The sequence below is a fragment of the Morus notabilis genome, unplaced genomic scaffold (genome assembly GCF_000414095.1).
Source record: "Morus notabilis unplaced genomic scaffold, ASM41409v2 Scaffold1379, whole genome shotgun sequence".
Classification (NCBI taxonomy): domain Eukaryota; kingdom Viridiplantae; phylum Streptophyta; class Magnoliopsida; order Rosales; family Moraceae; genus Morus; species Morus notabilis.
In genome coordinates, this window is record NW_010360711.1 from 249546 (window position 1) to 275430 (window position 25885).

At 34.2% G+C, this 25885-nt stretch overlaps 4 protein-coding genes across 4 annotated transcripts in view; all 4 read right to left on the reverse strand.

Annotated features, from left to right (window-relative positions):
- The window catches only part of LOC21396554 (metal transporter Nramp5), a 5081-nt gene extending 4896 nt beyond the window's left edge, over positions 1–185 (reverse strand). Inside the window, exon 1 of the mRNA XM_024164962.1 lies at positions 42–185. Within this exon, the coding sequence (XP_024020730.1) occupies positions 42–185 (144 nt within the window). The remainder of the gene's footprint in view (positions 1–41) is intronic.
- Positions 186–14331: 14146 nt separating this feature from the next.
- On the reverse strand, positions 14332–16311 carry LOC21396555 (pentatricopeptide repeat-containing protein At1g77405). Its single transcript, XM_010097123.2, has one exon. The coding sequence runs from the start codon at positions 16130–16132 to the stop codon at positions 14798–14800; it is 1335 nt and encodes a 444-aa protein (XP_010095425.1). The 5' UTR covers positions 16133–16311; the 3' UTR covers positions 14332–14797.
- A 2091-nt stretch (positions 16312–18402) lies between these two features.
- LOC21396556 lies at positions 18403–19250 on the reverse strand. The gene has a single exon (XM_010097124.2). It carries the CDS (start codon positions 19221–19223, stop codon positions 18711–18713), a length of 513 nt encoding a protein of 170 aa, XP_010095426.1. The 5' UTR covers positions 19224–19250; the 3' UTR covers positions 18403–18710.
- Positions 19251–21379: 2129 nt separating this feature from the next.
- On the reverse strand, positions 21380–25462 carry LOC21396557 (replication factor C subunit 2). Its single transcript, XM_024164954.1, has 12 exons — positions 25254–25462; positions 25047–25125; positions 24841–24920; positions 24301–24423; positions 24132–24201; positions 23971–24044; positions 23569–23689; positions 23386–23448; positions 22899–22958; positions 22317–22442; positions 22150–22233; positions 21380–22038 (listed from the first exon to the last, which is right to left on the reverse strand). The coding sequence occupies exons 1-12, from the start codon at positions 25295–25297 to the stop codon at positions 21940–21942; spliced, it is 1023 nt and encodes a 340-aa protein (XP_024020722.1). The 5' UTR covers positions 25298–25462; the 3' UTR covers positions 21380–21939.
- Positions 25463–25885: the final 423 nt, after the last annotated feature.

The following is a 25885-nucleotide window of genomic DNA, read 5'->3' on the forward strand; positions in this document are numbered from 1 at the left end:
AATTATATTATTATATATAGATAGAGAGAGAGAGAGAAGACCTGGTCATTTGTGTTGAAATGGTAATTATTATTATCAGAAGAAGTGGCGGTCATATTGACGGAGGGTGGAGGGGTTCTATCAACGGCAGCGATGCGATTAGCGTGCGCAGTATTACTATGTGAGTAGTTTTCTCGGCTTCCCATGTTTCTCACTTCTCTTTAATTTCTATCTCTAATCTCTATCGATCTTTTTTAGATTTTTGTACTTAAAGATGTTGCCTTTTGGAGAGGTTCAGTGGAGAGATTTTGTGCTTTAGTTGTTTGTTGTTTCAGTGAACAGACACAGAGCAGCTTGCATGAATAATAGTTATATATATATACACACACACATATATTTGTGTATGTAATAATTAATGCACGATAGCGTGGAACCCGCCACTTATTGTATGTGATTCGTTCTGGACAAATCAGCAGTCCGTTTCCCCTCAAATGGACGCCATGTGTCTCTTCCTCGTGCCCAAAACGGCGCGCCCCTTGCAACTCTTTTTTTTTTTTTTTTTATGGATTAGGATAATTTTTTAAAGGGACAGCCTCCTATAAACCGTTCTCCTCATAAAATTAATTTTCTAGATCTAATTAAAATTAAAATTAATTAAAAAAATATGAAAAACTGACCGTTTTTAATATAAATCTAACGGTTAAAAAAAATTTGAAAAAATAAAATTACTGATAGTTTCATTTTTCTAATCTTATAGGAAAAACTCTCTTTTTTAAAATACCCTTTAAAATGAGGTCCTTTTTTTTTTTTTTAATTTTAACCTCTTAATATTAACCCATATATCTCTACTTTTTAGATTAAAATTAATTAAAGGTTAGAGTTTTTTTTAAAAAATATTTTTAATAAGTTAAATACTTAAAGAGGTCTCAATTGATTTTTTAATTCATTTGTGACAAGTCATTTATTTGTATGTAGGTACATATATAGTTATGCATGTACAAAAGATTAGTACTATAATCTTTTTGTGATTTGACAAAATGTCTGTTAGTTTTTGTTTTTTGGTTTTGACAATTAATTAACTCTTTTGACTTTGTCAAATCGTTGCATTTCGTTTAAATTAGTAATGTCTTTTAATTGGTGATGAAAATACCTCTGTGTGCCTTATATTTTTGCACTTTATTTTCTTGAACTTTTCCTTGCTTTGTTAAATTACCCTATTAGTTTTAATTTTATCAATTAACTATTATTTTTCGTCACCGATTTAAACAATATTATCAATCTGGATGATTTTTTTTCTTTTAATACGGAGAACGTTGGTTTATTAGTGATCTCTAAGACCTTATTCATTTCACCGATTCGAGTTTAAAATTTAAGTTTTGTTATAATAAAAAGCTCTCAGAAACAGTTACATCTAACTTTTTTGTTACAGTAAAAGGCTCTCGTATAAAGTCACATCTCAACTCAAATTAAAAACTCGAATCAACAAACTAAACGGACCTTAAAAAAGTACTTTCGATCTTCGAAATACAATGGAGCCATGAATTTGAAAAGAGTAGAAACATGAATCAAATGCGCCAATCAATTTACGTCATTGTATAAATTTGTATATCAAATATTGTAAGGGAAAATATTCTACAACTGAAAACGTTGTCAAGCAAGTGAGAACGTCCACTACCTTTTAATTTAGTATAAACATGTTCCATGCCTTTCCTTTCCTCGTTAAAAGGCCTAAAATGCTTCATGCCGTCTCTTTTTCTACAATTTTCTTTTTTTTTAAATCTGAATTACAAATGATTTACCTGAAAATCCAAACTCTCCAACCTATGAGCTCAGAATAAATAATTTATTAACTAGTGGTCTTATTAGCGCCATTGATTTGGAACATCTCGGTCAAATAAATTATTGGTCTCCACATTGCCATATATTATATATATATATATATATATATATATGGATTTATTTTCAATGGATAATGATCCTAATATGTGCAAAAGAATTGCAGCCAGATATATTTCATAGTTTTATTTGTACTCATCCTCGTGATTATTGATTTATTTAAATTTTTTTTTAAGTTATTAGATGCATTCCAATTTAACAGTCTAATGAATAGAACAATTGATATTTAGCTTTAGTTATACATTCAAACCAATTCCCTTGAAGCAATAGAATCTATTATATTATATTAAATTAAGCAGCTAAAAAAGAAAAGAAGTTCCAACGAAGCAAAGAGATATAGCCCCGTTCATTTCACCGATTTGAGTTTAGAATTCGAGTTTTGTTACAGTAAAAAGCTCCCAGAAACAGTCACATCTAACTTTTTTGATACAGTAAAAAGCTCTCACATAAAGTCACATCTTAACTCGAATTAAAAATTCGAATCAACGAACTAAACGGGTTAGTCTACAGTCATTCTAAAATTGAAACAAAACTAACAAGAGCTTTCTGGTAAGTCTCTAAATCAAGAGAGTGAATCTTTATTGAAGCTGAATTGAAGATTTACAGAATAAATTGTATAATAATCCTAATGATAATGTTGGTATTCGAGAGACCATTAACTCTCCCAAAGGGTTTGCCCCAAATTTCCCTAAACCAGATCATCAGCCTTACTAACTCGTAATTTCTCCTTCTAACAACTCCTAACAATTATAATCACCAAAAAGGGGGGAAAAAAAAGTTCCTAACAACTGTACTAATTAAAACACCTAAAACCATCTAACAATATTCCTAATATATCATACCCTTATTAACTAACCAAACAACCAGGAGTCATAGCACTTCCCCACACGATAGTGAATCCAAAATTGAACGAAAAGAAAATGCCAACTTAATTTTGCCGGATGTTTTATTGGGACTTTTGCAATAGATAGTATGCAATTAGATCATCATTCATCAAAATTGAATAGTATTATAATTTGCAAATATCTAATTAAGATTTGATTGACACACAAACATTCATTATCAATAGCGTATATTGTTATGTCTTGCCATAGAAATCTCCAATATTTTCAGGTTTATATATACTTTTGAAGAAAAAAAATAAAAATATATATAGATGAAAATTGTACTTGTTAGTGTATTTTGTAATTTTAGGTTGGCATATTTTTGGCAAATTAGTTGTAATGCATTCTAAAATAGGCATCTGCTCATTTTACTTGGTTGACTTACGATGGAGCATTATGGCCGGTTCATCTAAGGAAAGAATCATAAGAATTATGGTCTCCTTGTTGTTATTGGGGCTGGCAGCTTTATTGGTGATTAATAGATGATTTATTACCTTTATTGGGTGTGGTTATCGTTGACAAAAGATGCATGGTGCAGTGCATGTATATAAGGTGTTGTACGAGAGGTAATTGGGTGAGATGATTTGACAACTAGTAAAAAGGATTTGGTTTGAAATTCAAAGGTGGTGATCAAGAGAATCGGGGAACTGATTCTTTCAAGGAGTCCAACATATAATTGTATATAGACCACCTAAAGAGAAAAGGGAGTTGCGGCAATTCAAGAGAGAATAGACAGAAAATATTTGAGAAGGATTTTAATTGAAAATATTTAGAAAAAAATCTATAAGATAATGAGCATTTGAGTGTTGATTGAAGATCGCTCTTCAGGAGAAGGATTAGAAGCTTTTGTGAGAAAGCGCACTGCCAGCCAAAGGAATTTCGCCGTGTAATTAAAGACGAGTGGTGCTTGCGGGACAAGGCCATTAAGGAGATTCGACAAGATGGTGACAACATAAAGGAGGGAGTCTTTGAGTGTTTAAGTCTGGTTGGTGTTTTGTAATCTTTTGGAACTTAGTGGATTGTTCAATGTTTGGGCGTGGCCCCGCAGAATTTTTAGAAAATTTTTAGAATATTATACCTATAGAAAAAATGACATAGTCATTATAATAATAATGTCGTATCTTATACTATATAATGATATCATTATTATTGTAATGATATCATCATTATTTTAATGATATCAAAATTTTGCTATTTTAACAATATTTTAAAATTTTTACTATATTTAAACTCTGCAATTGAAATTTTACTATATGTGTAAAATTGTATAGTCTTGCCTTAGGTGTGGTGGTGACTGAGTAACATAATAAATTAAGGAATCATCCATTATTCCTTGGTTTTAATTTATTAATTAGTGATGAGTAACAGAATGGTAGTTGGTTTGGTTTTCTTGGTGGCATTCATTTAGATATTATTGGATTAGGTTAATTGATGAACATCGGGTTTCCCTTTATGCTTTTTAATTAGGATAATTATAAACAACACTTTATTTGCAACATTGATTGCATTCTTAAGCACTCTCGAAGTGGAAACTTTTGGTCGTGTTTGGAATTGATCCCGTTTTTATTTTTTACGTTTTTTGAGAAAGAAAAAATGAAAATGTTTTCAAAACGGCGTTTGGCGCAATAAAAACAAAAAACGGAAATGAAAACGATTTTTTAGTTTAGTGTAAAATGAGAGAGAAATGAAAAATAACTTTTAGTCATTTTTCATTTTTTATTTTCGTTCTCTCCTCTCTCGAGCAGAAAGAGAGAGAGAGAGAGAGACATTAATGGGTTTTTTTATACTGAAAATAATCTCTTGATAAAACTACCAAACGCATTTTCAGAAATAATTTATGTCAAATATTTTCATTTTCATTTTCATACAAAAAATAAAATCATTTTAGAACGAGTTCCAAACGCGCCTTTTGTTTTTACTTCACCAAATATAAGCTGAAATTTAAAGATCTAAAGCAAAATTATGAAAAAACCTAATCGTAATACAGACAAAGAGAAGAAAACAGGAACAAAGAAAAAGAAAGGTATCCAAAAAATAGCCAAATAGGCAATGATATCGTATATCTTTGTATCTTATATCTTATCATATAATATCTGAATTATATAATATATCACCACTTGGCTTCATTATGATATCAGAATTAGATATGTATAGTCAAAATTATAGCTCGCCCCATTGAAAGCACATGATTATTGGCAAAATAACCAAACATCTATCGTCAATATATAGTATTATATATGATAAGGCATTTCTCCTATCGCATTGGACCGTTATCTCCAGAAAACAGCACCAGTCAAATAAACAGTCACAAACTGGAACTGGGACAAAGTCGCCTTCAATTCAATACATTATTCGCCATCAAAGAAAATTAAAAAAAAAAAAAATTATCAGTCATTTTGCAATTTTGTGCATGTATATAATATCCTTTTGGACTTACGGCCATTTTGTTTCAGCAAAAATAAAAAAAAAAAAATAAATTAATAAATTAAACCGGTCATTTTGAACCTAATTTTAGTGAATAGTGAGAAATCATATATATATATATGTATATGTATGTATATACGAATTGGAGAATTGTGCCATAGGTAATAAAAAATACATTACACGAACTTTAATCCTCAAATCAGATCACATACAATTTTTAAGCATTAAATCAAGCCAAAATTATATCATGTTGAATAAAATACGGTAATTTAATAGAACCTAACAAAAATCTAATAATTAAAGATTATAGTTTTCCAGTACGATATTTTTCTGATGAAACTTTGAAGACGTGATAATCTAATTACTTACACTCAAAAGTTCAACTTTCGCCACGTGTGCTGATATATGCAATTTTTCCAATATAAATGGAACATCAATTAATGAGTAATTTAAGGAGCTGATTAATTAACTAGAGCAAGTCAAAAGTAATGATGTAGGTGATGATTAAATATCAATACATATATGCTGCTTATTCAATATCATCGCATGAAATTAGCAACTTGATTTGGTCGCATTTTATAAGCATTAAATATAATACATATAATAAACCAATAGCAGCTAGAGAAGAAATGGTATGATCCATGCAGCTGATCAATAATCCTCTTAACATGTTGTAGAGTCAATTTCCTGGATCCAGTTTATAATTTATGCAGCCACCTCTATTCTTCGATACATTAATTACTTTATTGTCGCATTAATTCTAAACTACAAAACCCCCGATTGATCTTGAAGAACTTAATTTGTATAAAGTACTTTGTTGATAAATTTGACGGTAAAATAAGAAATGAGTAAAAATAAAGATAATATAGATATAGAGTATTTTATATGGAAAACCTTTAGAAGAGACAGGGTAAAAACTACATAACAAGTGTAGAAGAATTTCATTACGAAAAATGAGGATTACAACATTCTTTTTAAATTACACGAAAAGAACAATAAGAACTACTCTCTCATGTAAATATGAGAAACACCTCACAAAAAGAAGAAAAAATTGGAGAAATTAAATTTCTCTAACACTATGGGAATTCACTCTAAAGGGTGAGAATGAGATGCAAAATTGAGAAAGGGATGAGCTCTATTTATAGTTGAGCTCCCTCTTAGAAAATCATATGAGTCTGTTGTAAACAACTAGCTCTTCACTCAAATGTGAGCACTGAATTTGGTATTGCCCTCCCCTCCCGCAACGTTTACATTCTCCCACTTGGAGATTTGATTGAGAATTAATCATGTCTCCACACTATCCTTTCTACCTTGTCACTGCCATGTTGCTTATGTTTTCGCTAGGCCACACGAGAGTCTACACCATTTGAACTTGTCAGAATTTAGTGGCTTGGTCAACATTTCTGTTAAGTTCTCTTTTGTGTGGATTTTTTGCATATCCACACTTCCTTCTTCTACTACTTCACGAAGAAAGTGAAATTGAACTCATATGTGCTTTGTCCTAGAATGAAAGGTTGGATTCCTTACAATGTGCAAGGCGCTCTGGTTGTCACAAAAATGAATCCTCACTTCTTTGTGCCCGAGCTCCTCCAATAACCTTTTAATCCAAATTGCCTTGCAAGCTTATGTAGCCGCCACGTATTCTACTTTTGCGGTAGATAACGCTACAACTGACTGCAGTTTCAAAATTCAGCTTACAACTCCTCCTGCAAGTGTGAACACATAGCATGTAGTGGATTTTCTTTTATTTGGATCAACTGCAAAATCTGAAGCCACATTGTCCCTAATAGTAAACTTCGATCCTCCATAACATAATGCAACATCTGAGATACCTTTGATGTATCTCAGAATCCTCTTAACAATACTTCAATGCTCTTTACTAGGATTCACCATGTACCTACTAATCGCTCTCACTGCTTGTGCAATGTCTAGTCTTGTACAAATCATAGCGAACATTAAGCTACCCACTACTGATGCATATGGTACTCGAGACGTCTCTTTTCTCTCTGCTCCATTACTATGACACATCTTAGAGGATAACTTAAAACTAACAGGAAGAGGGGTAGAGATTAGCTTACAATCTTGCATGTTGAAGCGTTGCAAGACCTTCCTCAAGTAATTCTTTTGAGAAAGCCAAATCTTCCTATTATTTCTGTCTCAGTGAATTTGCATATCTAAAATCTTGTTTGTTGGTCCTAAGTCCTTCATATCAAATTCCTTAGCTAATTGTGCCTTCAATTCTTGGACTCGATTTTTGTTAGGGCATGCGACCAACATGTCGTCCATGTACAACAGCAAAATGATGAAATATTGTAACGCCCTCAAGAATTAAACATGTTTAATTATACTAATTGTGATTTATCAGTGTGTCTAATTTGATTTTCTTAATTAATCAGGAATTTTAATTACTTTTCAGTATTCACAATTCCACCCATTTTCTCTTAACTATTTTTAATACTATCTTTTCTTTTCTTATATTTCATTATTCTTTTCTTTTTCTCATTTTCTCTCTTCATTCTCTCGTCACTCTCACTATCTCTCATGACCCTTTCTTTCCCTCTCACTCTTTCAGCTCTCTCGGTCTCTCTCTATCTCTCTTTTTGAGCTCTCTCTCCCACGCTCCTCACTTTCTCTCTTCCTTTCATTCTCTTAAGTTCTCTCTCTCATTTGGGCGTTTTAGACCGGATTCGAACCAAAAAGGAGATTTTCAAGAAGTTTTTTAACATTAAAGCATAGATCAAGGTAAAAATCTTTAAAACTCACTTTAAATTTTTAGATCTAGCTTTGTGAAACTCATTTTTAGTTGAGTTTGGTAATTTTTTATTTAGATTTGATTTTGAATGGATTTTGGTTAAAATTATGTTGGAATTTGGGGGTTTTTATTCTTTGAACCCCATTTATTGATTGGAACCTGGTTATGTTGATTTCTTTTGGGAATATGCTAAAATCGAACCTAAAATTTGCAGGATTTGGCTTTGTTCTTCGCAGTTCGGCCATTTTTGGCCCTGACTTGCTTCCCACCGGTCGACCAGTCACCACTCCACCTGCCGACTGGTGGAGTTACACTCTTCTGTCACTGGTCAATCGGTGCACACTAAATCTGACCATGAAGTGTTCCAAAACCTTGTTTTGACCCCGAAACTCGATGCAGAACCAACCTAACTTTATTTGGGAACTTAAAGTGAGTGAATTAGCCACATTAATCCTTATTTTCAACCCATTTCTCTTGATTGAATTCTGATTCTTGAATAATCACAATTTGAATTAAGAAATTGTTTGTGAACTTTGATTTTAAGTAAAGACACACTAGTATGATACAATTGTATATAATTAAACTAGATATTTTAGAGGAAAGGATTAAACTCTAAACTGTTAGGACGCAGCTAGCAGTACGATTGGACTTGGAGCTTCAAGGACAAGTGGGGCTAGAACTACGTGAAGTTATATGTAGGTTTGACATCCGAGAGGTACAATATCCTTGTCCATATCCTTGTTAGCTTGTTTTAAAAGTGTTTTGGCCTATGTAAATATTTTTAAAGATAAAACATGTTTGATACAAAAAGTATTTGAAGACAATAGTTTGATTATTGCTATTGATCTCATAATGAACTTATTTAAAGTTTTAATGAATATTTTCTTAAGATAAGATATATTGCGAACTGGTAAGCCCGCTGATGGCCTAGATAGGATATGGAGATCTTATCCTTGGGGGCAGAACCTAAAATCCGGACGGGCCACTACGGTGGTCGTAAGTAAATATAATAACTTAAATTACTTGTCGATTGCCTGTAATCTGGAATTTCAGTTTATTTACCTTTTTAGAAAAAGGTTGTTTGGTTCTGAATGATTCTTCCGGGCCTATACTTTCATTTATTTATTCAATTTTTATAAATTTTATCCTGTTGGGCCTTTCGCTCACTTTTCTATGTTTCAAATGTATACTTAACCCCTCCCAGGCAACACTAGAAGTAGAGCGGAATAGGTGAGGAATTCCATTCAAGAAGAGAGGAAGTGGTGAAATGTTTCTTTCACTATCGAATTCATTTAAGGCATGTATAAATTCTATGGATTGTAAACCTTAAACTTTACTAGATTGTGGTTGATGTCAATTATTTACTTTTATGTATTTAATTATGTATGCATAAGTGTAAACCCTGTGGATGCCGGGGGCTGACTTTTGATATTGATTTTAACAGTGATTGTGGTTTGTAAAGTCCACCTCACTCTTTCTAAATCCTAATTTCCTTAAAATAGTGGGATTTATTTGAAAATTCTTATTTATATATATTATCTTTGACTTTGACTTATGTTTAATTACTTTCTTAATCCTTGTTTAATTTCTAAACAAGCCTTCACATCACTAACCCATATTTGGGGGCGTGACAAATATCCATCATCGAACCTCTTGAAATACGCACAAGGGTCTGCACTAAGCTTGTTGTACCCAAGGCTCGTGATATAGGAATCAAATCTCTTGTATCAACACCTCGGCACATGTTTGAGATCGTACATATATTTGTTCAACCTGCAAACTAAGTTCTCTTTTACTACTTCTGCAAAACCTTCTGGTTAGAGCATATAAATCTTTTCTTCAAAATCTCTATGAAGAAAAGCAGTATTCACATCTAGCTACTCTAGATGTAAGTCAAATGTAGCACACATCACCAAAACTACTCAAATTGTAGTGAGTCAAACGACGGGTGAAAATATTTCATTGAAGTCAATACCTTCTTTCTGAGCATATCCTTCCACCACTAATCTTGCACGAAATCACTCCATTTGATCATTACCATCACGCTTGATCTTGTAGACTCATTTGTTTCTGATGGCATTCCTTCCTTGTGGTAGCGAAATAAGATTTCACGTCTTGTTCTTGTGTAAGGCTTTGATTTCTTCTTACATTGCTACCATCAACATGGATATATCTGGGCTTTTGATTGCCTTTTGGAAAGTTGATGGCTCTTCATCCTCTGTTAAAATACAATATGCAACATTGCTCTTAGTAACATAGTCTGAGTGACAAACTAGTGGTTTTTTCTCATGAGTTGACCGACAAACTTTGAAAGCCTCAGACTCGACTGGTTCTTGACCTTCGTGCCCTGGTGTTGCATAAGAAGAAACTAGATCTTCATCTGGCTTATTTTCCACCTAAACCTTAGTAGTCTATGACTTCTCCTTTGAAGTGTTATCGTCTCCTTTTTCTTGCAATTTATCATATGCAAATATATATCTCTGTTGACGGCAATCTTGTGGGCTGTGGGATCCGACAAGTGATACCCCTTAACACCATCAGCATACACATAACGTACACAGGACTTCCTAATGTATGTAACTAAGAATAATCAGCCGGCTTACCAATCTACATCCTCATTGACGTTTTCAGATCAATCGCAGTTGATGGAGACCAATTAATCACGTAACATGTAATTTTGACTGCTTATGTCCAAAATGACTTGGCTGAACCTGCAGTCATCAACATTACTCTTGTTATATCCAATAATGTTTTATTCATCTGCTCGGCCACTCCATTTTGCTAAGGAGTGTACGCCGCCATGAATTGCCTTTTGATGCTTTCTTGTTGACAAAATGCATCAAACTCATCGCTTGTATATTCTCTTCTATTGTTAATCCTTAGACACTTGATCTTATGTTCAGATTCAAGTTCCACTCGCCCTTTGAAGACTTCAAAAAATATGCTTTCCTTTTGATTGGATACACCCAACATCGCCTGAAGTAATCATCAATGAAAGATACAAAGTATCTCGCCCCTCCAATGGATGATACCAGTGCTTGCCAAACATCAGAGTGGATCAATTCTAAGGTGCCTTTGCTTTTAGTTTTTGATGTGTTGAACCTTAACCTATGCTGCTTACTTGTAACACAATGCTCACAAAACAATAATTTTACCAAGCTGAGCTCAGGGAGTAGTTTCTATTTAGAAAGATCGTCAAATCTCATTTCAACATATGACCGAGCTTCTGATGCCACATCATCATTAATTCTTCTCCCGAACTCGTCGATGCAACAGATAATTCTCTTTCTTGGTGTGTTTCTCCTAAAAATATGTACAAATTTGCAGTAACTTTTTCTGCCTTCATCACCACAAGCGCGCCTTTAACAATTTTCATGATCTCATTCTCAATGTGGATCTTTTAACCAGGATCATCTAATTATCCTAAAGACAATAAATTCTTCTTCAGGCCTTTCACGTGTTGTACCTTCTATATAGTACGACCAGTAACATCGTACATCATCAGTTTGATAGTGCCAACACCAGTAATCTCCAAGACATGATCATTTCTCATGTATACTGATCCTTCTGAGATTGGTTCATATTGATGGAATTATTCTCTCCTAACGGTCATGTGCCATGATGCTCCCGAATCCAGTATCCACGCATTAGTGAGCTTCTATCTGCCTTCAGCAATTGTTGTTGCCTCGTTGTATAAGACGTCACCATCATCTGAGGTACTTGCCACATTCCCTTGAGAATTTCTTTCTTCACTCTTCTTAATCTTACACTCCCTCTTAAAGTGTCCCTTCTTTCCACAGTTGTGACATCTCAAATTCTTCTTCTTACTTTGACTCCCAATGGGGCCGCGTTCCATTGATCTCCCTCTCATTATCGTCAAAGCTTCTGCTTGCTGTGAGCTTGCCAACATGTATTCCTTGTTCTTATGCCTACTTTCTTCTTCAAGGACTGTGCCTGCAACATCTTATAAGTGTAGGCTTTCTACAACATTACTATTGGCTATGTTGATGATGAGTTGATCATACAAATCAGGTAGACTTTGAAGAAGAATCTATGCACGTTCATTTTCCTTTATCTTCTAACCCAACAATGCAAGTTAAACGAATATAGTCTACAGGTTGTTGACGTGGTCGATTACCAGTGTGGATTCTGCAGTCTGAAAAGTATAAAGTTTTCTCTTCAAGAAAATCTTGGTGTGAAGTGACTTGGACGTGTACGACTTCATCAGAGTATCCCAAATTTCTTTCGATATTTTCTTCTCTGTGATACTTGATAGAATTCTGTCTGCTAATGTCAGGTGTAAATTGGCAATAGCATTACCATCCATCTCACTCCCCTTGCCATCGTCCATGATTTCTTGCAGTCTTTCTCTGATAACCACCAGACAATTATCCTTCCATAAAATTGCTTACATCTTCATTTTCCACAACGTGAAATTGCTTCTATTGAACTTATCTATTTCAAATTTTCTAACCATTTCGTGATTTGCTCAACTCCCACCGTTTCACTATAGCTGTGAACAGTACCCGTACAGTAACTGTACCGACTAGGTAATTCTCAAGATAGACTATAAATGAATACACCAGTTCTATCAACAAAGTATAGATGAGGACAGCCTCTTAAATAGAACCACCTTACTAAGCAAGTTCTCAAAAAATGTGTGGAGGGTCTCAGGTGGACTACTTAAGTTCCAACCTCCCAGACAGAACCTACTTATGTCGTACTTATTCACACCGTGAACAATACCGCATATGTGAATAGTACTGTATAAGTGAACATATACAGTGAAGTAATTTAATAGAACCTAATGAAAATTGAATAATAAAGCCAAAATCATATATAATTTTTAAGCATTAAATGAAGCCAAAATCATATCATGTTGAATAAAGTACGGTAATTTAATAGAATTTAACGAAAATCTAATAATTAAAGATTATAGTTTTCCAGTACGATATTTTTCTGATGAAACTTTGAAGACGTGATAATCTAATTACTTACACTCAAAAGTTCAACTTTCGCCACGTGTGCTGATATATGCAATTTTTCCAATATAAATGGAACATCAATTAATGAGTAATTTAAGGAGCTGATTAATTAACTAGAGCAAGTCAAAAGTAATGATGTAGGTGATGATTAAATATCAATACATATATGCTGCTTATTCAATATCATCGCATGAAATTAGCAACTTGATTTGGTCGCATTTTATAAGCATTAAATATAATACATATAATAAACCAATAGCAGCTAGAGAAGAAATGGTATGATCCATGCAGCTGATCAATAATCCTCTTAACATGTTGTAGAGTCAATTTCCTGGATCCAGTTTATAATTTATGCAGCCACCTCTATTCTTCGATACATTAATTACTTTATTGTCGCATTAATTCTAAACTACAAAACCCCCGATTGATCTTGAAGAACTTAATTTGTATAAAGTACTTTGTTGATAAATTTGACGGTAAAATAAGAAATGAGTAAAAATAAAGATAATATAGACATAGAGTATTTTATATGGAAAACCCTTAGAAGAGACGGGATAAAAATCACGGAACAAGTGTAAACAAATTTCTTTTTTTTATTTTTTTTCTTTTAAAAGTTGTGGCTGCGTGAGACTTATTAAGCAACGCTTACATACTTTTGAGATAAAAGGAAAATACATGATAACCCGAGGTTTGACAACGTTCATTATTATATTTCATGAAGTTGTAGATATTGTTAGCGATAATAACGTATGCCATGGAGGTTAAGGGACTAAAAAACTTTGATATTTTTTTTTTGCCAACCACTCCACATTCGTATCTAATGTTAATGTGAATGTCAACACCCGTGACGGCCCAATTGTTAAGATTTACATATATTTCCTATCAATGATTCAAGGGTTCGATTTCATTTTAAAAAACTATAGTGGTAACACCTTTGATTTGTTTTATTTTATTATTGTTATTATTATTTGCTGAAGAGACAATGCACGTTGTTCAAGTCTCTAAGATTTTAATTGGAAAGCCGGTTCTTCTTCCTTCTCCAATAGTAAAGGAAAAGTTGACTTAAAGGAGGGTATGTCATACTTAGTGTGGATATATATATATATATATATATAGCTCAGATTGCGAACGCATTGGCTTATGAAGTAGTCTTTGTCCCAAATTAGATATTTTTAGTTGCATAAAGAACAAGGAAACCATGACACGCCTGAAGCATGCTAGCTTTTTTTAATGTATGGCCAACATATAGATGACTACCTTAGACAGACCTAGAAAACCAATTATAATAGTTTCATTAAATAAATAAGCAATGCTAGATTCAACAAGATTTAACACGTATGGGATATAAGCTCGACCATAGACAAAAACATGACTTCGTTTAGATGGCATGTTTTAACACAACATGCTTAGCTTGATCAGTGACTCAACCTTTGGCTTTTATGCAATATGATAGTACTGAAATTTAATAACTCCCAGATGTCAATTTTGCACCCTCTACAATTCCAGTGTTAAAAAATAAAATGTAGTGAACCTGTCGATATACTTTGGTTGAAACCATGATAGATGTCTTCAGGAGAAAGGAGAAACTGTTTTTTAGAGTCCCGGATAATATCATCACCAACATCGTATAGATGATGGGAATGGGGACGGGATAGCACCAATGATCAATGGTGGGCCCATGATTTATTCTACAAGCTTGAGGTAGGCATAGCTGGTCCGGGCATAAGCAACTCTGAGGAAATAAGGAAAAAAAGGTGAATTAAGAAATCGTAACCAATGCAGTACAGCTCCCTACCAGAGTGGCATGATATGAAACAAAATTCTTCTCTTCCATATAGGTCTTTTATAGAGTCAGCATAACCAGTTTCTTCAAATTATCAAGTTTCCTTGCTATCACATCCTCTGCGAGTCATCATTAGTTTAAACTTCCCCAGTTGCTTAAACCTGTTCTCTATTCCATCCTTTATTCTCTTATGCATCCCATCATCAAGTAAATAGGCTTGTCCCGCTGACATTAGTGCATCACAAACCAGTTTATAAGTATATTCTCTAGGAACCGAGCCTGCATCAACCAACTCAACAAGAAAATCCCGGGCTTCCAGCGCTTTCCCCGCTTCGCACAAGGCATGAATAATCGGAGTGTAAGAACTTGAAGAAGGTATTCCATGATTCATCTTCTGCATCCTCCGCAACATATCAACAGCATTATCGATCTCATTAACCGCGCTATAATACCTAATGAACGAATTATAAGTAACCCCGTTGGGAGTACACCCCCTTTTGTTCATGTCCTCGAACAATTCCAAAGCCCTCCCAATTCGATAAGTCTTGCAACAACCATTAATCAAAGAATTAAATGTCACAACATCGGGAACAAAGCCTTTGAAGAGCATAATCCGAAACAAGTGGTTTGCTTCCCACACCCTCCTCCTAATAGCCTTCTTGCACCCGGTCTCCAAGCTATACCTACAATAAGAACTAATCAAAATCGTATAAGTGAAAGTATCGGGCGGGCACCAAAAGCCCGGTAACTCCATCTGCTCCAACAAAAATCTTGCCTTTTTGAAATTTCCAACTCTACAAAGAGCATAAATAATAGTATTATAAGCATAAACGTCAGGCTTACAATGAAACTGCTTCATCCTATAGAAACAAGATAACGCCTCATTGACCAATCCTTCTTCTCCTAGGACTTTTATCAAACAGGTTATGGACGATATCGTCACAAGCTGCCCACTCCCTCTAATCGACATTTCTTTGAGAAAATTCCAGAGAGTTCCCAAACTATTACCTCTGGCCAAGACGAGAGCCATCTCCCGGCAAGTCGCCTCGTTGTGTGCAAACCCAAAACTGTCCTCGACCCAGAAGAAGAAATCCATTGCCTTGTCCAATCCCAGCTGGACTTTTTCGGGATCCCTATGGGCGGCGGGACCAAGAACGAGGACATTGTTACTAAACTTAAGGGATTCTTGTTTAAGGTTGCGCTGTTTTAATGGAGATCGGTGTCGGAAGCCTTTTTGGCGGCCGATGGAGCGAGGGGATTGGAAGAAGAATCTGGGGACTGACCTTAAAACCTCCGAAACTGCTTCTGCGCTCCACCGAAGAGAGGAAGAAGTGAGATGGGAGTCAAATGGGCGGTTTTGGAGCATGGCTGTGAGGATTTGGTTGACGATACGAGTGTATTTACTGTAAAGAGATTTCGAAAGAATCATCTTTCTTTGTTTTGGTTCGTTCTGTTTTCTGTTTTCTCTAAACCTTTGAAGAGGAAACAAAGGCGAAGATGTAGTGCCAAAGAAACGTCATTGATTTTGGACTTCTAGAGTGAAGTTTTAAGGTTTAAGGTTTAAGATTTGAGAGTTTTGGGGATGGAGTTCTGGAACTCCGTTTTTTGGTTTTGTGATGGCAGTTGGGGGAACAGGAGAAGGCGAGCGGGAAAGAGAGAGGACGTTAAAAGATGGACTTGAAAACGACAACTTTTGGGAAAACGACAAATTTTGGGAAAGCGACAAATGTATGGGAAAACGACAAGGAAGATGAAAAGCGACAACAAAGTGGAAGTGAGGGTAAAATCGGAAACGGCTACAGAATACAAACGATAATAAATTTAAAATTAAAACAATGATAAATTAGGCAAGCGGCGATAAAATTGAAAACTATAAGAGACGTTTGGTTCATAGATTAGAATTATTTTTGATTTACGTGTATTTTTTATGAAAAAAAATACTATAACAAATTATGAACTATGATTTAAATCATATTTAAATTCTCCGACCAAACATCCTCTTAGAGACTAAAAGGTAATAACAAGATATACAGATGAAATAAATGAGGAAAACGACAATGTAGAAATGAGCGGAAAAAGAAAAGGAGTGAAAAAAAAAAAAGACTACCAAAGAGAGGATACGTAAATTAAAAAATTATGAAAAAGTTAATTTGGAAACCAACAACTATATGGATGGAGAATTTCTTACTTATGAATTGCCCCGATCCATCACCAGAGTCAATTCATACACAAAATTTCGAGTATAAAAGGTAGAAGCCAGCTAGCTGCAGCAAAAATAAGAAAACAAAAAAGGAACTAGAAAACGACAGAGAATCATTCAAACGACAGGAAGAAATAAAAAGTTAAAAGCAATGATAATCGTGAGAAAAGACTAACAAAAAGATGAAATACCTTAAAAACCACAATCGATTAGAAAATGATAATAAAAGTTCAAACGATATCAAAGAAAGAAAAAAAAAATCCGACAATTATGGAGGAAACTACAACAAAGAAAGAAACGACAATTATATAGGAAACGACAAAAAATTGAAAACAATGCCACCTGGTTCAAAGTAATGCAAAATGACAATCAAACTTTTTCCAGCAGGATACATTTCATCGTCAATTTTTCAAGATTGAAACGCTATTTCTGAAATCTTAAAAAAAAACGACAACAATAGAGGAAAAGGATAAAAACACTAATAAATGGCAACAAAAACGATGAATAAATGTCCACACGACAACAACATGTGAAACAAGATTAAAATGACAAAGGACAACAGAAAAGAAAAGGAGAACCACAGGGGAAAAAAAAAAGTAAAACTTTAATTAAGATCGAAACGTCGTGAAAAGAATACCATAACTGAAAATGACAACCAATCGGAAACGACAATACAGTTCAAACCCTTTCAAAAAAAAAAAATAACTATACAGTTCAAACGACAACAGTTTCAGTAAAAGTGCAAACCAGAACATTATGGAAACGTGCTCAAAATACACCCTATATTTTAGGTATCAATTGCATACAAAGTGTGCCAAATTTATTGGGATCAATTTTTTACTAAAATAACAACGGAAATTCCTTTAAATGAAAAAAAAAAAAAAAAATGCTTCAGGTCCACACGTATGTCTTTTTCTAATATACCGATTTCGCAAGTTGAAAAAAAAAATAAAAGTATAATAAAGTTGTAACGTGATATTATTTATTTTTAACTATTCTAAAAGAATGAATAAAAAAATTCTAAGAAAAATAACTATAAAGTTCAATACTGATTTATGATTGCTAGAGTACTTCGCATTCTTTAAATTGCGCTATGGTGAGCTGCTCCCAAGGACAAAAACTAGTTTAGTCTTTCATTTGACTATAAAGAATAAGGAAAAAAAAAAAACGAAAAACGAAAACAAAAACAAAAAAAGGACATAAATTAAAAAAAATAGTAATATGTGGTTATTTGTTTCATTAACCCCTTATTGAGGGACAAACCATAAAATAGCGCCGGCAAGCCATGATCTACTTTCATGAAGAGTGGTCCAAATTCTAAACCGTGATAGAAAGAAATAGACAGTTTGGCGTTATATTAATATAATGGTGAATGAAGTCAAAAATGCAATTACAATATTTCCATGCCAAAACAAAAAAAATAGGGTCAAGGAGGCCATAATTAAGATTGAAAATACTCTCCGACAATAAAGATTGAAAATACTCTCCGACAATTAAGATTGAAAATGCTTTTCATAATTGCTTAATTTACTCGCATAAGTAATAATTTACAAAGGAGGACTTGGAAAAGCTTCATAATTCATTCCTGTTTGCTTTTCTCTGAATACATGAACGATTGACGGGTCCTTTGACTAATGCTATATAATAAGTTATATAACTACAAAAAGCTTTAAAAAAAATAAAATAAAATAAAAGTAGGCTGGTAATCACAGACAAACTTCTCATCCATCTTCTTCCCAGTGATTTTTCTCAAAAATTAAAAAATTAAAAAAAAATCATTATGGGCCGTCGTATTGTACGCAGAAACTTAAAACAGCCCAAACCCGGCCCACTCAGCGTCGTTGACGGGCCTAGGCGACGACTGGTGCGACGAGAAACTCGACGACGGCGACGACGTCGAATCCCGAAACGACGACAAGAGCGTTTTCCGAGACGACACCGACCACCGAGCCAGCGTCTCCAGCTCCGCCGCGTAATCGCTCTCCGGCGTCGTCTCCCTCTTTCTGTTTCCCTTCCGCCTCAGCAGCGGATTCGCCGGGAAGCACCCGCCGGTGACGATCTCCGGCCGTTCGAACCGCCACCGCTCCGACCGCGTCCGGGAAGACGATCGAAAGGACAGGGACCTCGCCTCCGGCGGCGGAGGCACGAAGACCAATCCCGCCGGCGGCGGCCGGAGCTTTCGCAGCGGAGATGGCGGTTCTTGTAGCGGTGGTTGTTGCTTTGTCTGTTGCTGTTGTGATTGGACTTTGGGAACGCCGGGTTTGATCTCCCACTTAAACGGAACGGATCCTGGTTTTTTGAAAGAATCGTCTACTCCCATTTTTCTGTGAAGCCAAACACTCGTGTTTGCCTCCCTTTTGGTTATCAGTACGAGTATGTATATATATATATATAGTGAGGAGAGGAGTGTAGGGAATTCATATTGGTCCCGGCGAGATTAAAGGCATTGAGTGGGGTAGAGAGGTGGGTCCCGGGTGATGGATAATAACGGGTCCGAGTCACCTAATTGACTTTTTTGTGCATGTAATGCCAAAATTTATGAGCTTTTATTCCACAATTTCAACTCCGTAATGTCATTAGAAGATTAATCTATATATGATGAGTAAGCAAAAAGAACTACTCACTAGAAAATTTTAATGTTTTACATAATTACCTTTAGTAGTATCTTAAATTTATTTGCATCATTGTTCAAATTAAGGAATCTCTTGATTTTAAAAGATCTTAATAGTCATAAATAATTTACGTGATTATAATTTGTATTTATAATAGGCTTATTGATAGTGTTTCTTATTTGTGAATTCGCTTTATTTAGGCATGTTATCGAACAATCTCTGTGTTTTTTTCTCGTACTTTTTTATTTGTTATTTTTTAATACCGGTTGAAAATTCGCAGCATGTTTTTGGGGTTTTGATGACAAAGATTTGTGATGTCGTAGAAACTAGAAGGAACCTCTCGTTGCTAGTTGAAAAATAAAAAAACAAACAACAATCAAAGGGGCGTAAATATCTCTGCGTGCATGGTTGTTTCTTGCCTGCGTCTAATAAGTTGTTTCTTGCTTGCGTCTAATGAAATTTCTCAATCAGTCGCATTTTCATAGTTCTAATCTTCAAATTTGCTTCAGCATCAGAAGCAACATAATTTGTCCAAGATGAACATAAACCATAGATGTGACACTAAGAGCCTATTTAGTTCACGCAATAAAGTCATTGATTCTGATTTATTGACGAAAACTTATATGAGAGAATCATTAGTGAAAAATTTTTAAATTCAAATTTTTTATGAAAAAAAAATACTATAACAGAATCAGAATTATAAATTTAAATACATTTATCAAATGGACCCTAAATAGTTTTTACATCGTCCTCGTATCACATGTATGTGTAACCTGTACTTTTAATTTCATGTGAGAGTACTTTCATTTTACTTTTAGTATATGTATTAGTAGTGACAATCAGCATGTTCTATCTTGATAAGAGATGAGAAAGGAAAAGAAAAGTTTTTCCGCCAAAAGATCTGTTTTCCAAGTCATGATTTCTATTATTATTATATTTCAAACAAAAAATGCGCGCAAGATAAGGTAGTTTATGATCGTGTTTTCTTGTCTTTTTAACGGTTGCTTAACTGCATTGTTTTGCAATGGCCGACCGAACGCCTATCTCATCTCTGACGAGACAGCGGCCAGCTCATCTGCTGTAGTAAATTTGAATGCTTTTGAGCTCCTCCACTTTTTTATTCCAAGACCAAAATAAAAAGCACTTTTAAGATCCGTTTAGTTTGTTAATTTAAGTTTTTAATCTGTTTACTTTATTAATTTAAATTTTTAATTTGAGTTAAAATGTGACTTTATATGAAAATTTTTTATTATAATAAAAAAATTAAATGTGACCTTTTTTAAGAGTTTTTACTATAATAAAATTTAAATTAATAAAATAAACAGAGTTTTCATAACGTTTTTAAAATAATTTTATTTTTAATATAGAAATAAAAATGAAAGTATTTTAAGAATTATTTTGATACATTTTAAAATTGTATTAGTAAACGTTTGATTCATAGATTTAAAATCATGATTCAGAACTATTATCAATTTACGTGTTTTTTGCGAGAAAAAATATTATAACAAACCGCGAACTATAATTCAAATTATAGTACGAATCTATCAACTAAACACACGCTATTTTTTAAGAGATTATTTTAAATATGATAAAAAAATAAAATCATATTTGTTACAATTATTAATTAATATATTATAACATTATTGATAAGTATTAAAAAAATAAAAACAAAAAAAATAACTTTTAATCATTTTCTAATTCCTTCAAATAAATCATTCTCACTATTTTTTATTTTCATTTTCATTTAGACACAGTTTATAAATCGTTTTCATTTTCGTACAGTAAAAGACGTGCAAAAACATTTTTAAAAACAAGAAAAAATCAATTCCACTTAACGACAATTCTGCTTATCATGATGTAAGCGTGAGTACATTAACGACAATTCTGTATCTGATAACGGAGAGCTTATCATGGCTTCCACTTATGACTGCTGGCACGAGTTAAGCATGCCATAATTATGCTTCAAGCCATACATTAAGCATGCCAAATATTAGCTATAGAATGTGTGTTTGACAGGACAGAATTGCTTGTGAAGAAATAGGGGACAAAAGGGGACAGATTAAGGTCCTAATGGATAAAAATGGGTATGCTCAGCAATAGAAAATTTTGCTTTCACCATTTCCATAGTCAAATTAAAATGAGCAAGTTTATACCACGTTCGGCAATTCGCTGACCTTTTCGATTAGCGAGGTCTGAAGCATCAATGTGGGTGACCAAGACTAGCTAGGCTAGTTTTGAGACCTAGGCTGATTACCGAGATATCGGAGTGATCAATTGCACAGATCATTTGTGAGTCATAAACCATATCAGCAGTTGATTAGGACAATATGATTGTTTCCCCCTGATTAAAGAATTTCAGTTTTGAGTTGTTTCTACAAAATCCCTTAAACAAACCTGGATCTGGCTTCTCAGATAACCTAATTGTTAATACGAGAATTCTTCGGACATGTTACAAAGAGCTCGCATTGTGTTGCCAGAAACGTCGAGCAGTTGCAAGTACTCGTCAGCACCATCAACAAGACACTGCAATCCAGAAAGCAGGTAAAATTAAAAGTGCAAGCCTCAACAGTTTACTTGAGACAAAAAAGCAAATAATCCCAAGAAACAAGAATAAGCTATTCCCTGAAGGGTTACCTTATCAGCTTCACCCAATTTTCTGCATATTCTAGCCTTCTGTTCATCTGATAAATCATCCGCTTCAACAATTACATCAAATAACTGAAAGCAACATGGTTTTAGTACGTATCTAAGACAGCAGTAACAGATTACTAACTCATTAATTATGATAACAAACGTTTGACCTGTGAAAACATCTGAGAAACCGGGTATCCCTCTGCAATCACGTTATTGACTTCCTTGTTGGCCAAATCAAAGTTACCACTTTTACAAGCTGCAAAAAGTGCCTCAACAAACTCCTGCGGGATAACCTGAAAGTGCATATTGGTAAGTCAGAAAACATCAGGGATTTCAGAACAACTTAGAAAATGATTATTGCTTTCAGGATTCAACTTAAAACACTCGTATGCTCACGGGAACCAAATATCTTATTTCCAGAAAACTTTCTTACATTATTTCTTACTAATTAAAGCACTCTATGCTCAAACACAAGATCACTATACAAAAACTGGAATTTAGGAAATATGAAAAGAAGAACTAAAAGATTACTTATTTGACCTGAAAAAGAGTTTTCCATATATTAGTTTCAGATGTGTCAAACAAAACCAGCAACCCAAGCATAGCAACAAAGTTAACTGAAAGAAATAGCTCAAAATTGTTCACCAAAAATTTAAAATTTAGGCAAAATAAAATCTAGTACAAATCTCTTGTTTGTAAAATGATAATAAAGTTTTGGAAATTTAAAAGCATACATCACTGCAACTTACCCCAGAAACACTTATCAGGTCCTTCGAAGAAATTGAAGATCCAAATAAGCGAGCGGCTGACTGCAATATTCCAAAATGAACAATAATTTTGTTTATCAAGGATAAGAAACAAAGATCTAAAACAGTTGACAGGAAAACTATATATTAGCACTTGTCCTATTCGTAACCAAGCTGTCTCTACTAAACATAGAAAATTTTCAGGCGCAAAGCATATTACAGCCTTGAAGATGCTATATGATATCAAATTCCAAAATCCTTGCTATATGGAAAGAGTATTAAAAGAAAAAAAAAATCATATAACGCATTTTCCTCAAAAAAATTCATTAATATCACATGGAATGCGTAGAACACAAACAACTAGGAGGAGCAACTCTTTACATATCTGTGTGTATAAATTGAAATGATATCACCAACTTGTATTCCGTCCAAGAAAGCTGAGATGTGAGTAAAAGCAGTAGTTGGAAGTTAAATAAACAGAACCTCTTACCTGCAAGTATGTAATAGCCCGACGAAGATCACCTTGTGAGATAGAGCTCAGTGTTGAAAGAGCCTGCAATAGGCATTATGTAGTTCGTGACATAGTATCAAAAAAACTGAAACCAATGCAATGAAGAACATTCTGTTGATCTCAAAATTTCCAAAACAAACATTTAGGCCAGTGTATGCACACCTCTGCATCCAAATTCAGGCCTTCTTCATTGCAAATGTACAATATACGACTAGTCATAATTTCTTCTGAAAGTGGCTTGAACCTGAACTTTGCACACCTTGAAGCAAGCGGCTCTATGATCCTACATAAAGATAATCATGCAGATGAGAAACTCCAAACTGTTAATAATAGTAATTAACAAGAGGAATATAAGAAATAAAGACTTTCACATAGGCCCCAAAGTCACAACTAATGAACTAAAATAAATCTTCAGAAACAATGGCATAATTTGTATGCAAGAAACTGAAGGAAGAAGATAATGAACTGCCAGAAGGCACCATGCTGCATTTAAAATTATGTAACAGAATACGAAGAATCGCATAACACCAGATTTTAACAAACCAGAGAAAAAGGTATGCATACCTGCTGATGTAATTACAGATGAAAAAGAACCTTGTGACTTTGGAATAAGTTTCCATTGTGCGCCTCAGGGCATTCTGTACAACAGAATGCAAGGAACAGGATATTGTTTAGTAATTCTCACCAAAATGGTATTAGGGTGGTTACAAAGATAATAAACATGCCTGAGCGTCTTCAGTCATTGAATCCGCCTCATCAAGAATAATGATCTTATATGGTGGACAAGGATAAACCCTGAAGTTTTCCGCCAGGAAAATAATATTACTATCTATGAAGAAGCTTTGGCAGAATTAAGCAGATCAAGCAAGTCTGATAAAGAAAAGGTTAACGAACCCTCGACGTTGGCCAGAACCCACCGCAACAGCGGCAAAATCTTTGATTTTTGTTCGAACAACATTGATACCACGGTCATCACTCGCATTGAGCTCCAAAACTCTAGACTTGTACAGCTCGGGCCTAGAAAAACGAACATGATTTAGATAAAACAAAACAAATAAAAGCTCTCTAGACTTGCATATCTTACAATTTCCACATGTACAACTAGGGTGATCACTGACCATAATCTAATTCAGCAGCAAATCAAACAGTGAGAATAAATTTAGAAAACATAATAAGAAAAATGCACCAACAAAATTCAGGAACTGGCATAGAACATTCCAAGCATCCAAATCATTTAGCCCCATTTTAATTCTCGAGAAAATGAGCCAGTCCCGCAAAAAGAATGTGTTATCATTTCATGTTTACTTAAACAGAAAACGCTGAAAAAAATGTATAAAAAGATAAAATTCTTACAAGTTTACAATATATATAAGAAAAAAACTAATAATAATAGTAGGAAATTGGAAATTGTGAGATTGAGTGCAAGAGGGTAACCCAAAAAGCTGGTGGGCGATGGCGAGGGCGGTGGTGGTTTTTCCGGTGCCGGGCGGGCCGTAGAAAAGCATGTGCGGACACTGCCCAGAGAAATTACAAAAATTTAAAATTAAAAAAAATCAAATCAAATCAGGAAATCAGAAAAAAAAACAAGGATATGGTTTTGGTAAACTGAATCGATTGAAGTTATGCATAAAATTTATTACACTAGTGGTTTCGAGGGTGTTGGTGAGGACCCGGACCACCTCGTCCTGGTGAGCCACGTCTTTTACTTGCTTGGGCCGGCTGAAAAACGTAGCAAAATCAATCGAAGATCAAAATATGTACATAATAAATTCGGAAAAATGAGCGATTAAAATTAATTTAGAGGAAATGGGTAATGAAAAAGAGATTGAGAGAGAGAGAGATCGTACTATTTCTCCACCCATGGCTGAGAGCTCTGCATAACTGGCGCCATCTCTTTCTTCCTTCTCTCTCCTCTCTCCGCTTCCCGCTTTCTAGGGCTTCCTTGCTTTCCCGCTTTAATTTTCCTGCGATTTGGAAAAACGACGAGTTTTAAATAGAAAAATAGAAAAAATAAAAATGATAGGGCATGACGTCTATTTGCTGTTTATGAAGCAAAATTCTGGAAAGGGCAACAAGTTTTCTTTGCTACTCGAAAAAAAGAATATGGTGATGTACTTTGACCTCATTCAATTCACCAATTCGAGTTTTTAATTTTAAGTTTTTACAGTAAAAAATTCTTAAAAAATGTCACATCTAATTTTTTTACTACAGTAAAAAGCTCTTAAAAAATGTCACATATCAACTCGAATTGAAAAGTCGAATCTGCGAAGTGAACGAAGTCAATCTCCTTTAACTCTTTTAGCTATAGCAAGTAATGTCAGCATTATTGACTAATTTTTTTTACTACAGTAAAAAGCTCTTAAAAAATGTCACATATCAACTCGAATTGAAAAGTCGAATCTGCGAAGTGAACGAAGCCAATCTCCTTTAACTCTTTTAGCTATAGCAAGTAATGTCAGCATTATTGAGTATGTTAAAA